General features: G+C 39.4%; 1 protein-coding gene across 8 annotated transcripts in view; it reads right to left on the bottom strand.

Annotated features, from left to right (window-relative positions):
- The window catches only part of MAP2K5 (mitogen-activated protein kinase kinase 5), a 257977-nt gene that overhangs the window by 239955 nt on the left and 1198 nt on the right, over positions 1 to 16824 (bottom strand). For 7 of the 8 annotated variants that reach the window (XM_077881620.1, XM_077881621.1, XM_077881619.1 and 4 more), the window contains exon 2: positions 10404 to 10452. In XM_077881620.1, coding sequence (XP_077737746.1) covers positions 10404 to 10452 — 49 coding nt within the window. Of the gene's footprint in view, positions 1 to 2975; positions 3110 to 10403; positions 10453 to 16824 lie in introns of those variants that run through there. The other variant, XM_077881622.1, reaches the window with a different exon arrangement.

The raw sequence follows: 16824 nt of genomic DNA, 5'->3' as shown, positions 1-16824 counted from the left end.
GTTGGTGAGGATGTAGAGAAAAGGTAACCCTTGTACACTGTTGGTGAGAATGTAAACTGGTGCAGCCACTATGGGAAACAGTATGGAAGTTTCTCAAAATATTAAAAACAGAACTACCATGTGATCTAGCAATTCTATTTCTGGGCATCTATCCAAAGCAAACCAAATCACTCTGTCAAAGAGATATATGAACCTCCATGTTCACTACAGCAGTATTCACAATAGCCAATATATGGAAACTACTTAAGTGTTCACCAACAGATGAATTGCTTAAGATCTGATATACGTATACAGTGGAATATCACTCAGCCATGAAAAAGAAAGACATTCTGCCATTTGCAACAACTTGGATGAACCCTGAGGAGGATATGACACTAAGTAAAGTCAGTCAGAAAAAAACAAATACTGCATGAGACCATGTATATGTGAAATTTTAAAAAGCCAAACTTAAGGATACTTGAGTGGTACAGTTGGTTAAGCGTCTGACTCTTAGTTTGGGGTCCGATTGTGATCTCTGTGTTCAGTGCACAGAGTCTGCTCAGGATTCTCTCTCCCTCTCTTGTCCCTCCCCTCTAAAATAAATAAATAAATCTTTAAAAAAAAAAAAACCTAAACTTAGAGAAGCAGAAAGTGTGATTATGAGGGGTTGGGGTGTAGACAAATGGGGAGCCTCTGCCAAAGGGTATAAACTTCTAGTTATAAGTATAACAAGGTCTGGGGATCTAATGTAGAGCATGGTGATTAATGCTAATAACACTGTAACTTTTTTTTTAAGATTTATTTATCCATCTTAGAGAGTGTGCATGCATCCGTGGGGGAGATAGGCAGAGAGAGAGGGAGAGAGAGAGAGAGTCTTAAGCAGACTCTATGCTGAGCACAGAGCCCAATGCAGGGCTCAATCCCACAATCCTGAGACCATGACCTGAGTCAAAACCAAGATCAGATGCTTAATGGACTCTGTCACCCAGGTGCTCCAACACTGTAACATATATTTGAACGTTGCTGAAAGTAAATCTTAAATGTTCTGACCACAAAAAAGAAATGGTAATTATGTAACAGGATAGAAGTATTAGTATTACCTAATGCTATGGTGAAAATCAGCTTGGAATATGTAACTGTATCAAATCAGCAGGTTGTACATTTTAAATTTACACAATGTTATATATGTCAATTGTATCTCAATAAAGCTGTAAAAAACGTTTTAAAATAAAGACAAGTAGGGATGCCTGGTGGCTCAGCTGGTTGAGCATCCAACTATGTTTCGATTCAGGAGATGCCTGGGTGGCTCAGCAGTTGAGCATCTGCCTTTGGCTCAGGGTGTGATCCAACTGGAGTCCTGGGATCAAGTCCCACATTGGGCTCTCTGCATGGGGCCTGCTTCTCCCTCTGCCTATGTCTCTGCCTCTCTCTGTGTGTCTCTCATAAATAAATGAAATCTTAAAAAAAAAAAGTTTCGATTCAGGTCATGATCTCAGGATTGTGGGATCAAGCCCCAAGTCAGACTCCATGCTCAGGGTGGAGTCAGCTTGAGATTCTCTCCCTCCCCCTTTGCCCCTCCCCCTACTCATGGGTGCTCTCCCTCTCCCTCCCTCAAATAAACAAACAGATAAATAATCTTTAAAATAAAGACAATGAATTGACAGGTATTAGAAGTATTAAAGGATAAAGCAGAAAGACAGACCAAGCAATTTAGTATAACAATAATTTAAAATACTTCTCTGTTAAAAGTTGGAAACACACATTCTAGCTGACTCTGGCTATTTGCCTATCAAACTGGATTAGCTATAAAATGAACACTAAGTGGAACTGTAAATCATAAAAACTTACTAAAGTGGCACTAAGAGTTTCAAGGTTATAAATATGTTGCTGAAGAATGCTAGAAAGTAGTGATACTAAGTAAAGAGGAGTAGAAAAAATAATTTGAACTTTTTGTCTTTTAGAGGTTCTTTACCATCTGACCAAAAAAGCATTACTAGATATGACCAAGGGAGGGGGGTGGTGCATGCGAAAGATCTGATACACTGGTTCACAATGAGAATTCCAGACTTCTCTAGTTGCCTGGAGCATAGTAATATGATTTTCCAGCACATTAGGGAAGCAAAAGTAGAACCAGAAAGTCTATGTACTGGCTGGATTTTGTTAATGTCACTTAAAATGGAGGAAAAAATCCTAGCAAGATACCAAATAGAGTGCAGCAGATGGTAAACAAATATTATGAAGCAATCTTCACAAAATCTGCAGTGTGTCACAAATATACAAAATGGCAGAGTTTGGGAAAAGAGAATCATAACAGGCCATATGTTGTTAGCAATTTTATTTGGAGCAACATGCAATCCAAAAGAGAAACCAAGAGGAGGAACATAAAGGCCCAATAGAGGAGAGGCAGCCTCAGGTAAGGGCGGTCAGAATGGCAAGCACAGTGCCTATCAAGGTAAACAGCCGTCAACTGGCAGACGCCAGGGAGCTCTCAACAAAACAGCACCCACTACAGTGACGGGGCTCAAGTGGGCTTTCGAGAGAAACAATCTAGATCCTACAAAGAACAGCAGAAAGTTAAGGCAATATATTATATGTCATTTGTCACAATCCTTCAGTGCCAGGTGAGAGTCAATTAGAACTACAGCAAAGGCATTTTCCCAAGACAAGAGGAAAGAAATGCAAACATAATTTTAGAGATTAGAAAGACATTCAACAAGAAATTATCAGAAAGGTTGTCAAGTTTGCAGAGCCCTTCTCAGGTATGGCATCTAAGATCTGGACAGGACTAGCAATCCCAATTTCTATGGCCAAATCATCTCAGCCATGAATTTTAGCTCCATGCCCCCACCTCCTGATTCCTTCTTCATTTCTTTGCTCCTTTCCTCTCCCCAACAAATATGCAAGTGCCCACTATGTAGTGAGCAACGTTATTGGCACTGGTGATAGTGACAGCAGAAAAAGAAAAAAAAAAAAAGCCTTGCCCTCTTAGTGCTTACATTCCAGTTGAGATAGACTTGAAGGGGATGAGGGGGCTGCGCTGCACAGCTATCTGGGGAAAGGGTCTTGCGGGCAGAAGGAACTGCTAATGCAAAGGCCTTGAGGTAGATGAATATCCGGCATGTTCGAGAGACTGAAAGAAAGGCAGAGTAGGTAGTACAGCATGAGAGGTGGGAGGGGAAACAGTTCAGAGAAGCAACGCTGCTGACGCTGAGGGCAAATGAGAAAATGCAGTACCTTCTAGGGTATTTTAAAGACTTGGCTTTTACTCCGGAGTTAGATGGAAATCACTGGAGGGTGCCAAGTGCTGTGATCTCACTTCTAAAGGATCACTTTGGCTGCTATGTGCAGAACAGGCTGTGTGGAGGCAAAAGCGGAAACAGGGAAACCAGTGAGAAGACCACCATCCTAGTCCAAGTGAGAGATGATGGTGGCCTGAACCAAGCTGAGATTCTGAGCAGTCATCATATGCTAGACATATTTTAAAGCAAGAGCTAATGGGATTTTCTGATGGATGAGATATAGAAGGTTTGCCTTTATACTTCATTCCTTCAACTATCCATGCATTCCTGAAACACATATTGAGCATCTACTATGTGCCAAATGCTATGATAGGGTTTCTAGAGGCTCAAGAATAAGCAGTCTTGTCTAGTCCCCTTAAGGAGCAACTAGCCTGGTACTTGAATAAAGGACTTAAACTTCCTTAATTCTCATACAAAATAGCAAAACTACTATTAAGCTACTATTCTCATAGACTAAAAAGGATCTGGACTTTGCACGTGGATGATACTACAAACCAAAATTTCAATAAATTAAAACTCTCTTCAGATAGTCTCAAATTCTAAGGTGCATAATTGACTCATACTGTTAAATCATTTTTAGACTGTGTACTATTGTTACAATTTTTCATCAACCTAATTTTACTTATAAATAGCTGCTTATCTTTTATACATACTGCAGTTTAAGAAAGTGAAACTTCATAAGTTTAATGAAGTTTTTATGAAGTGAAACTTCCTAAGTGAAACTTCCAAACTTCATAAGTGAAACTTCCAAACTTCCTAACTTGATTTCCAAATATTTTATAATTCAGACTTCTCTCCAAAGCAAAAAAGGGTTCTCATCTAACTACTTTTAATGACACTGTCTTTGCTGTTTGGACATGAAGGGTATATACCCTAAAGGTATTTCTCCAGTAAACAGCTACCATAGTTTTCTATACTGTAAGAAATTGTGACTTATATAACTTACAATTTGCTTTAAATGGCCCTGTTATACCAAATTTAAAATGATGAACTGGGGGTGCCTGGCTAGCTCAGTTGGTGGAGCATGCAACTCTTGATCTTGGGGTTATGAGTTCAAGTCCCATGTTGGGTGTAGAGAATACTTAAAAATAAAATCTTAAAAAAAAAAGATGAATTGGTTTTAAAATTCTACCCAAAATAATCTTCCAGAAATTCAAAAAACAACTGAAATGAGAAGTGAGCATAAAAGGATCATGGATGAAGAAAGGCATTAGTAAAATAAAGATTTATCCTACAATCATATTTTATGAGCCAAAACTCAGAGGCACGGTTTGACAAGTGTGAAGATACTTATGATACTTATGAAGGCTACAGAGCAAAACGTGAAGTCAGAGAGCCATGGAAAAGGGGGACCATGTGGTATTTATAGGTATAAGTCAGCACTTGTCTACATAAACTTAAATGCATCTTTTAAGTCACCAGGAATAATTTACTGCCCATTACCACCACTCCATCAGTCACTTTGCAGCAGTCACCTGTCTAGAGACAATCCAGGAAGAAGAGCACATGTAACAGATATGTACAGGAAACTAATTAGTGGGCACAGCTGATTTTTATCGCCTGTGTGTTGGTGCACTCATTAATCTGTTAATGAAACTGTGGAAATCAGCAGGGGTCTCTGGGCCTGTATGAATGTCAAGCTCCTACAGCATATGTAGGACCCACACATGCAAACATACAAGACTTTTTATGGTAATGGAATTAAGCTTCGTCTCAGGAATGTTCTCACATTTGGGAAAAGACAAATTATTCAATAACTGGTATGGAGTCAGCTGTCTATGTGTTTGAAAAATAAAGTTGGATTCCCCACCTGACTCCTCTTTTCACCAAAATAGACTGGAAATGGTACAAAAATTTGAAATCTTGTGACCTCTGTAATAAAAATGCAGGCTCTTTTCAGGAAAAAAAAAAAAAAACCCACACAAATACACATATGAACATATGTACTTATATACATACCCAATGTGCTTGTGCTTAACCCTATTAAAGTAGAGCAAAATGACTATGGATGAATGTTTTTTCAATATTTGGAATGTGGAAGACCTTCCTAAGAATGACATAAATCCAGAAGTCACAAAGGGCAATATGATAAATTTGACCAAGTAAAAACTTCAACCTTCTCCATGGAAAAAAAAAGAAGAGGGGGGGGGAAAAGACCAAAGCAACCTGAAAGGAAAGCAGTAAACTAGGTAAAAATAGCTCCAAAATATAAGACAAAGCCCTAGTTTTTTTAATATTGGAAAATCCTTTAAATCAATTTGAAATCTATAACCTAAAAGGAAAATGGGCAAAGGTGATAAAATAGTCACAGAACTTAAATACAAATGACCAAAATACAAATGAAAGGATACTCAAACTCATTTAATTGATACAAAGTAAAACAGTAACATCATAATCTTTCCCACCTTTCAAACTGACATTGACCAGGAAGTTTGCTAAGAAAAAAATACCCAGATTTGGTGAGGGTAGAGAGAAATGGACACTCTCAAACATTGTTGGTGGGAGTATAAATTGGTTCTACCCTTTAGAGAGCAACATGGTAATAGCTATTAAAATGTAAAATAGGGGTACTCTTTGTCTCAGCAGTTTCAACTCCTGGGAATTTATCGCACAAATATATTTCCACAACGTAGAAAGATATAAGGCGATGCTGTTGACTGCGGCATTTTTTCTAATACTAAAAAACTGCTAACTACTTAAGAGTGGTCTATCAGTAGGTTAAATAAATTAAGCCATGGCCATAAAATTAGGTATAATATAGTCATCCAAAGGACTGAAGTTGATTTGTGCACGCTGATGTTGGAAAGAGGTCCAATATATACTCTAAGCCGGGGCATAGGAATCCAGTTGTGGTATAGTATGTATCACATACAGAGAAAACCTCCCTAAGGCTACAGAAAAAGTTGTTAACAGTGAATTGGGGAAATGGGGACTTTTAGTTTTCCTTTCATCATTTTTATGCTGCTTAAATTATTTTTTTAAATCATCTATACCTTCTTAATTAAAAAAAGAAACCAAGCTCTAGATATTGGAAAATATTTTTTGCACTCTAGTTATAAAGGGAAAAGGACCTAAAAGCAGTAAGATGAAAAAGGTTTAGGGCCATCGGTCCAAGAGCTGAATTCAGCACAAATGGGCCTGTCTCCCTTCAGCCAGCTTAACTCCCCTTGGGAACACTATTCCCAGGAACAGAAACCAGAAAGAACACAGGCACGATAGACTCTTCCCCTCAGGACAGAGGGCCTAGTCAAGTGTGGGAATTTGAATTTGAATTTGGAGCCTGACTGGTCCACCTGACCAGCCAGTTTATATCCCGGGCCTGGGCAACAGCACAAATAATCCAAAAAAGCAAATTACTTACTTAGCATTAGGTCACATTAATTTTAAATTTCTCATCTGAATAGGGACCAACATTCCATTTTATTCAGTAATGGCATTCCCACAAGGCACTAAGCTAAGTACTAAGAAGAGAACAAGAGTGGAGTAAAACATGGTACCTGTCATCAAGTCATTCAAAGTCTAGTGAGGGGGATCCCTGGGTGGCGCAGCGGTTTAGTGCCTGCCTTTGGCCCAGGGCGCGATCCTGGAGACCCGGGATCGAATCCCACGTCGGGCTCCCAGCATGGAGCCTGCTTCTCCCTCTGCCTCTCTCTCTCTCTCTCTCTCTCTCTCTCTCTGTGACTATCATAAAAAAAAAAAAAAAATTAAAAAAAAAAAAAAAAAAGTCTAGTGAGGAAGGGAAATGCGCACACAGCCATCCCATCAGAAGGCTAACAGGTTACCTGCTGGGTTACCTGCTGTAGCAAAGGTGTAGAGAGAGATTAACCCCATCTGTGGGGATCTGAGGTCTCAGTGAATACATGGCACTTCTCTGAACTGAAGAAACTGTATAATTACCTTTCTCCTCCTTTCCACTTATCAACTCATTTCCTTGGTAAATTTGACAACATCCTTTCTCCTGTTGCTTGATTCCTATCACTAAGCATAATACTATCTCTTTTGCAAAAGAAACCAACTAGTGTTACATGTACTTTTCAATATTGAATATAGTACCATAAATACATCTTTGATCAAGGTTTTATTTATCCAGGAGTTGTTCACTCATAGCTATACACCACAGAAACAGCTCAAAAATGTCAGCAAATTAGCTTACAAACTGTATCTTCCCAAATATTTCTTCTACATAGATTCCATTTACTAGTTCAGGTCTTTGGTTCAGTATATAAGGTCACCTAGAGCAACCATGAAAAAAGCCAGGCTAGGATTTTAATCTAAACTGAAGAAACAAAGGACTGTTACTATTTTGTCTGTGTTTTGGGGTTTTAGTTTTGGTTTTGGTTTTGCTTAGAACTGGTGGAGACACAGATAAGTATAGAGCTACTACCCTCGACTCAGTAAAGAAGGAACAACATCTCTTAAGAACTTAAATCTAGAAATCTAAACATTCTTTTAAAAGATTTTATTTATTTATTCATGACAGACAGAGAGAGAGAGAGAGGCAGAGACACAGGCAGAGGGAGAAGCAGGCTCCACACAGGGAGCCTGATGTGGGACTCGATCTCAGGTCTCTAGGATCACGCCCTGGACTGAAGGCGGCGCTAAATCGCTGGGCCACAGGGGCTGCCCTAAATATTTTTTTCTTAGTGTTAGATATACTTTCAGTATTAAATATATTACCATAAATATGTCTTTGATTAGTTTATTTATTTAAGAGTTCCATCAAACCATAAACCAAAACCCATAAGCCATGTAAACCATACTTAACACACTTTGTAGGCTTTCAACATACTTAGCTCTAAAGAGTGCATGCTTCACAGTCAAAAACCACTGTATTTAAATTTGGTTCCACTACACTGATGAACTTTGGTAATCATTTCTTGTCTCTGAGCCTCAGTTTCCCAAAGGTATACTTTCCCTACCTCACAGAGTTTTTTAAGGATTAGCAACAATCTAGGTAAATCATCTAGTCTATTGTCAGGCACAGAGCAAGCCATCAATAAATGACAGCTACAATAATCAATGTTATTACTACGAACCCTAACTCAGTGGGACAGAGGTACATCAAGCCACTCTGTGGGACCCAGAAGGCAAAAGTACAAAGTAAGCTTCTTTTCTACTACAATAATGAGCAATCAGAAGAAGTGATTTCAAGAACTATGACAACTCGCAGAACAAGTATCAAAAGTGGCTGAGAATCTATACATGCTCTGGATTCTATACAGGAAAGTCCACTTCACCACTAATTATACTTTGAGCAAGCTGTTCAAAGGATATGTCCTTTCCTCAACTAAAATGGAACTAATAACTATAGGAGAGTCTTAATCATTGGAAACAAACTAAGGGTTGCTAGAGTGGAGGAGGTGGGGGGATTGGGCAACTGGGTGACTGGAATTAAGGAGAGCACATGATGTAATGAGCACTGGGTGTTACATGCAACTGATGAATCACTGAACTCTATCTATCTCTGAAACTAATAAAATATACTATGTGTTAATTAATTGAATTTAAATAAAATAAGATTAAAACAAAAACAAAATAGTCCTTTGAAGCACTTTATGGGGATCTTGTGAAGGTTAAATTAAATGAGATAATCATGGAATATTTTTAGCACAGCATCTGGCAACAGTGACAGATGTTAACAGTGACAGATCTGGCACCACCAAAGACTTACCAAAAAGGGTGTGAAGAGCTTGCAACACTAACATGTATTTCAGATACATGTACCATTTTTCAGAAGTATATACAGTCCAGAGTGATTAATAAAATACTAATTATTTTAAGAGTTTTACACAAGTGACTTTTAAATATATGAAAGGATTATTAAAAATATTCAAATAAAAGAGAAATCTAGAAAGGAAAAAGTGAGCTCATTTAGCCAACCATCCCCTATTCTAACCTCAAGTCCACTTTACAGGGGGAACCACTGGAAGGCACTGTGGTGGGCACACTTCAGATCCTTGTCTCTCAATATGGACATGAAGTGGGATTAGCTATTTACAAAATTGGATCACACCACACATACTATTTGTTTATTCAACAATCTTTCCATGTCAATGCATAAATTCCTAACTCATTCTTTTTAGCTGTTGTTCAAACTGCCTGCTGCTTCAGATAAAAGATAATTTATTAATCCATTATTCTAGGCATTTACTTTTCTCTAATTTTTTGCTATTAAGAATCATTCCACAATGAATATTTTGTTTGAAGGTCATTCAACACATGGGCAGGTATTTCTGTTGAACAGCTTCCTAGACACGAAACTGCTGAATCAAAGGTTTTGCACATTTTATATTTTGGTAGTAAGGACTGCCAAATTGTCCTCCAAAGGGAACATAAATAAAAGAAAGGACATTGTACTCACTGTCATTAACCATCTGCTTAAAAACCAATAAGTACACTATAATGTAGGAAAAAACTGTACATCTTCTCATGGAAAAGTAGCCCTCACCTTCAAAAAAATAGATGGGAATCACAGCTAAAAATCCTTACTCTATCCTTTGCAACATCAGAGCCCCTATTCTATCTTCATCTTAACATCCTAGACCCTCACATCACCTCCTGCAATGACCTGGCTCATGTCAAAACTAGTTTTCGAGTCCATCCAGCCCCCACCCAATCCCGAAGCCAACTGGTTTGGAGTGGTAGGCAGCAAGAAGAAAAGACTCAAGATCTGAAGGGCTACGGTCATCATGTAGCAGCCACACCAAGCTCCACTAAAACAGAATTATTCTAAGCAATGCTCGCTCAAAAGCTCTACTCTGTTGCTGTTTAAAAGCAGCAATGGATTACAATCTTTTAATCAATAATCACTGGCCTACAGGTAGTTTACACGTTTCATTTTGTCCCACAATATTATTATAGTGAGGAGCAAGAGCAGATAAAGGTCATGTTGGTAATTAAAGCTATATTATAGAAATATGCACACCCAAGATATGATTAAATAAGAAAATATTACTCAGTTTAGTATCATCATTAAACTTGCATTAATTTATAAATATTTAAATGTACCATATGATGATTATAAATAATCTGTTTTTGTCACTTTCTAAAGTAATGCAACCCATAAACCCTTTGAAAAATTACTGCAGAAAGAAATAGTCAAGAAAGTATACAAGCCAGACTTACATTCAAATGCTGTGGTTGTTGCTTCAGGCAGAACCTGGCCTATCACATCCTAAACAAAGAAAGAATAAAGAAACACAATTAGCCATCTTCTTTATTGCTAACATGTGGCAAATCCTAGAGGAAATATGAGAACCTGAAAGAGATTTTTGAAATGTTGGCATAAACTACAAAAACATTAGCTCATAATCACACTTAGCCCAGCAATGTAAGCCCAGAGTTTAAATCTCTATTTAGGGGTGGGGCAGAGGAGGATTTTTTATAAAATCTCTTCTACGCTGTATTAATAACATCACCTTTTACTCTTGATTCAATAGCATATACAAATACACTGTTGTCCATTTAAAAAATACATGTAAGTTTCTTTTATGGGAGGCTGTGGAACATACTGCCAATAGAACTGTATTTAGGAGTCAGACTAGTCTGGATTCAAATCTCAGCTCTGTACTTAACAGCTGTGTGACTACAAATTACTTAACCTCTCTGAGCTTCTATTTGATTATCCTCCAATATGGGTCTAGTAATACTTACAGAGATAATGCAAAAATTAACTTAAATAACATAATAAACATAAGTTAGACTAACACATTGTAGACACTCAACAAATATAGTTTCTGATACGTAACTAGCAACATCTTGCCTTATATTCCATAGCGCAAAGAGTTAAAAAAATTTTCATGATATATTATTCCAATGATGATATTAACCTATAGTGCTACATTTGATACAAACAACTTCTGTCAAGTTTTACTCTTTTTTTTTTTTAAAGAGTTTATTTATTCATGGGAGACAGAGAGAGAGGCCGAGACATAGGCAGAGGGAGAAGCAGGCCCCCTGCAGGGAGCCCCATGTGGGACTCCATAGCAGGACCCTGGGAGCACACCCAGAACCAAAGGCAGATGCTCAACCATGGAGCCACCCACGTGTCCCTCAAGCTTTACTCTTAAGCAACTGGAAAACATACATTTAATGACACTGGAACAGAGTTAAGCTAGCCTACAAAAAAAAAAAAATGTGTTTAATGTATATAATCTGATATCGATGTTTAAATGAACCTATAAAGTTGCAATCTTTAAAATCAGTCTACAGAGAAAGCTTAAAGAGGCATGGACTGTCTTCAAGAAATAGCCAGTTCTGGGAAAAGTGACCCTCCATTATATCCAGCCTAACCCAAATGGTCTGCAAACCTCACCGCTCTCAGGGAGCTGTGCCACAAAATCCCTCCTGGGCTCTGCCAGTAACTGGCATCAGGCAGCGGGCTGACAAAGCCGCCTGCAGTAGTTCTCAGCAGGGAGCCCACAGCCCATCCAAGCAGGGCACTTGGCAGAGTGGCGGCTGCAACTTCCTTCTAAAGGCAGTTCTTTAGAAGCTTTTGCTGCAGTGGAAATTTGCATAATAGCCTTGCCTCTACAGTGCCTTTTATTTCCCCTGAAAAATAAATCTGTGCATATAAAGTTGATCAAAGAGAACGATCTTAGGCAGCCCTCACTCAGAACCAAAGGAGGACATTTTTCCCCTCTGACTCTAGTCTTAGCCAATGAAACACCAACTCTGAGAAGTATTTATGAAAAAATTTCAGTGTTAAAAAAAATTCTCCACACTTGTAGGTAAAAAGGATTTGTCAATAGGTAAACAGAAACTGTAGAGTATAAATAAACTATAGAGGCAGCTAGTGTAAAGCCTGACTCTGTGGACTGGAGCCAAACTGCTCAGGTTGGACCTTTGCTCTGCCATTCAGTAGCTGACTGACTATGTCTCTCTGTGCCTCAGTTTCCTCTTGTGTACAATGAGATCGTAACTGTACCTACCTCATAGGATTAAATGAGCTCACATTTGTAAAGTGCTTAGAGAAGTATCTAGCACATAGTAAATGCCACATGAGTGTCTGTTAAATAAAATAAGTCCCTGATGACTGGAATGTTACAAAGCTTACCTCACAACAAAACCCAAGGATCGGCAGATAGCCGATCCTTCACTTACATCATCCTTCCATAGCATTTACCGAGGACCTTGCCAGTAGTGTAGTTAAAAAACAAGCTGGGGGACTCCACTCTCAACCCTCCAAGTTGAGGATACCTCTGGTTACTTCAAGGGAACTCTCATCACCTCAATCTTGAGACAGGACCTCTAGTATTAGCAAACTAATTTAGGATCCTTCCTACTTAACGAATAGCAGAACCCATCAAATTTCGAATAACTAGCTGAAAAACTCACCAGGCAGCAATGGCATCCTTTGCCCATCAACATAAACAAAGAGCCATATAGGTTTTACATCTAATGTAGGGAAAAAAAGAAAAGGCAAACTTCCTTGAGAGAATCATGAGAATCATATGAACAGGTCATTTATAAGAAGGGCACTTTAATAATTTTATGTATATTATATTTTAAGTTATACTTTAAGTGACTTATTTTAAAAAATCTTATTCTCATCATAACATTTACCTAAAGAAGGTTTCTTTTTCTTTTTTTAAAAGATTTATTAAAAAAAAATAAAATAAAATAAAAGATTTATTTATGATACAGAGAGAGAGAGAGAGAGGCAGAGATACAGGAGGAGGGAGAAGCAGGCTCCATGCCGGAAGCCCGACTGGGACTCCAGGATCCTGGGACTCCAGGATCGCGCCCTGGGCCAAAGGCAGGCGCTAAACCACTGAGCCACCCAGGGATCCCCCTAAATAAGGTTTCTTTTTTTTTTCTTTTTTTTTTTTTCTAAAGAAGGTTTCAAAAGAAAAGTTTAGGGATGCCTGGGTGGCTCACTCAAGGTGTGATCCTAGGGTCCTGGGATTGAGTTCCGCATCAGGCTCCCTGCAAGGAGCCTGCTTCTCCCTCTGCCTATGTCTCTGCCTCTCTCTTTGTGTTTCTCATGAATAAATAAATAAAATCTTAAAAAAGAAAAAAAAAAGAAAACTTAAGTTTAAATATTTTAATGGTGGCACTTCTTGATCCCTTTCTGTGCTTTTAATAAATCAGTCAAATACAAAAGTATAATTAAGCATCTACAACATGCCAGGAGCATAAAAACCATGAAGCTATAGGCTACAGAAGAATAAGATATAGCAATATTCTAGTCTGGTCACAAAGATAAAGACAAACCTAAAAGAGCCAAACAAAAGACATAAATAGCAAATAGTATTTGCTAACTCAGGAGACAGGAAAAAATCAAAGGCTCAGTTTAGATAAAAATTGCATAGATAAGGGGAAACATGAGTGGAGATTTGGGAGACAGGATTCAAACAGCAAGAGGAATAAAAGGAACATTCTCTCCTCCCATTGACTAGTTGAAATCTCCTGCACAGTATATTCCCAAAATTGGAGGCTGTGTCTACAAGGAACAGAACACAGAAAGCTGAAAAACAGATAACTAAATGTCTCTGCCCTTGGAGACCAGCTAGGCCTACATTACACTACAGCCAGTCCCTAATTATTCAGATGCAGGACAAAGGCCCAGAGAGGTTGAGTGACTTCTCAAAGGTTTCTCGGCTATTTGATGGAGCTGTGACAAGAGCCCTCAACTACAACTCCAGGTCCAAAACACACTCAGAAACAGATGACTCAGTGACCACAAACTGCTTCTGGTTTCTGCATCTGGTGCTGCCCCCAACGAGCTGTGTGACTTTAGCATTTTCTCCCCCTCTGGGGTTCATGCTCCCTCATTTGAAAACTGGGGTGAAATGAGTTATACATTACATAAAGGGGATGCTTCCAGATTTCGTTTGGCTTTAAAATTTTAAGGTTCCAAGCCAAAGATGCTAATGTATCTGTTGCTTTTTGCCATTTTCTTGATGAATAGATGAGGTGACCCTGGAGAAGAGGTCACAAGTGTCCACCAGAATCTGGGCATGCAGTGCATACAGCCTGCAATAGGGAGCATGCAAGACAGCACAACACTCATTGCAAAGAGCCCTTCATCAGGCCCTCCTGACAAAGCATGATCCACCGGGGCTTACCTGCACATATGCACATGTGAGGACCCATGGTACTCTGAGCTCTAAATGGTGGTACCATTTGTGCAAAATTTACCTTAAGGCCAGTCAGCCCGGAGCCAAGGAACCATTGAGAGATGCTTGAGAAGCAGAAGATCCAGGCCCTGTCCTTTATGTCTTAATGACAATACTTATAGAGCACTTACCAGATTCTAGATTGTTCTAGGGGCTTTATGTATATCAACTCCAGTAGTCCTCATACTCTATCAGGTGGGCACTATTTTAATTCCTGACTCCTTTTTTTTTTTTTTTTTTTTCCCAGATAACGAACTGAGACCTAGAATACACTTGCCCCAAAGTGAGTATGGTAAGCTTTGCAATTCAAACCAGGTAGTCTAGCCCAGAGCTTGTATTTTTAAACACTGCACCATTCTACATTAAATAGTACCTTCTGTTATTTCAAATGAGCAAAGTCAAAGAAAGCTTACATCTTTCTCATCACAGGCATGATCCCACTTAAACTTTGCAAGCCTTGAAGACGGGTATTGTCCCAATTTTACAAGTAAGGAAACTGAGGCTAAAAGAGACAGAGTGACTTGCTTACTTAGTGAGACTGCTTGCAATTAAACCCATGTTTCTAGATTCAAAACCTAGCAGACTGTCCACAAAACCTTAACTGCATGCATCTTCCTTGAAGCTCCTTTTGAAATGCTTGAACAAATATTTCAAGATGCTTTGGAGCTCCAGAAACAGGAGACAGAAACGTCCATCTCCTCCAGAAGTTTACCATTTAGTGGAGAAGATAGACAAAACTGTGACAAAACATCATAAATAAATAAAAATTAAAAAAAAAAAAAAAGGGATCCCTGGGTGGCGCAGCGGTTTGGCGCCTGCCTTTGGCCCAGGGCGCGATCCTGGAGACCCGGGATCGAGTCCCACATCGGGCTCCCGGTGCATGGAGCCTGCTTCTCCCTCTGCCTGTGTCTCTGCCTCTCTCTCTCTCTCTCTGTGACTATCATAAATAAATAAAAACAAACAAACAAAAAAAAAAAAAACTGTGACAAAACCTGCTAGCTTTGCTGGAACGGAGCTATGGGAACACAGAGGAGAGGCATATTAAGACTAAGATAGAGGAGGGACACACGGGTGGCTCAATGGTTGAGCATCTACCTTCGGCTCTGGCAGTGAATCCAGGGTCCTGGGCTGGGATCAAGTCCCACAGTGGGCTCCCTGTAAAGAGTTTGCTTCTCCCTCTGCTTCTCTCTGTGTGTCTCTCATAAATAAATAAATAAAATTTAAAAAAAAAAAAAAAAAAAGACTAAGGTAGAGGAAAAGTGAAGCTGGGCTCTGAACGACAGGTAGGAATTGGCCAGCTGAAGAAAGGGGTCAGACAGCCTGGGACAAAGGTTAGCTCTATGAACCTGGAGCACATAATGTTCTCAGGGATGTGGTGAGAGACTGAGCTGGTGCCAGGCAGGCACAAGCCAATCCAGATAGACCTAGAGGACCATGTTAAAAAAAGTTTGGGCCTTGTCAAGAGAAGAAATCTATATGCATGTGAGAGTGTGGATGGACTCCAGATGCCAAGAGAAGGGCAATATTTGGTGTTGGCTTACTAGAAGCTACTGGCTCACTCCAGCTTCTGGACTCCTGGCCCAGACACCTGAAAATCTGTGATGTTCTGGGCCAGTAATATCCAGAATTCAAAATGTAGGTATTGGAATCAAATTTTGATTGAGTCACATACAGCAACCAAAAAAAAAAAAAAAAAATCACACCCCAGATCCTCCTCCCCACAAGAATCTCTGCTCCACCCCCATTTTATCTTGTAGGTAAGTTCCACCATAGATTTGGTACCTGCAACATGTTTCTGGGCATGTCAGTTCTCCTCTCCATACCTCAATTATTCAATACTTAAAACGGGCACAGTGCACTCCGGCTATCTCAAATGTGTGCTAAAAGATGAGAAATGACAGTGCAGCATGTGGGGAAAAATCACTAAGTAAGCAAATCTGAGTTCTGGTACGGACTCTTGCACTCACGAGCAACACAGCTTTGGAAAAGCCATTCCGTCTTCACTACTCCTCAGTAACTATCTCAAAAAAGGTTCAGAGGTCTCAACAGGCCGCTCACTGCCAAGGTTACACTCCGCTCTCACATTCCATGACTTTATTTGAACTAAGTTCTCGGTACCCTGAAAGTAATGACACAGCTTTGATTCTGAGATGCACCCTTCCCCCCCCCCCCAGGGTTAGCATCATCTGAAATTGCGCTCCTTTTGCATTCTGTGCAGCAGGTGACAGTTTAACAGGCAGTATTTTTTTCTCAGTAGTACGTAAAAGAGTGTCTTAGAACCAATGACACCTTAGGTTTGCTGAAGCATGGTTCAAGCAGCCTAGATTCCCTTCCCCAGTGGTCACCAACCAAGTTCGGGGAACTCAGTAGAAAGGCATGGCTGGAATCTGGCCAAGGACATTCCGAGAAACACTTGGGGGGGCGGG

The sequence above is a fragment of the Canis aureus genome, chromosome 32 (assembly GCF_053574225.1).
Source record: "Canis aureus isolate CA01 chromosome 32, VMU_Caureus_v.1.0, whole genome shotgun sequence".
NCBI lineage: Eukaryota > Metazoa > Chordata > Mammalia > Carnivora > Canidae > Canis > Canis aureus.
This window is presented reverse-complemented; position numbering and strand designations above follow the sequence as displayed.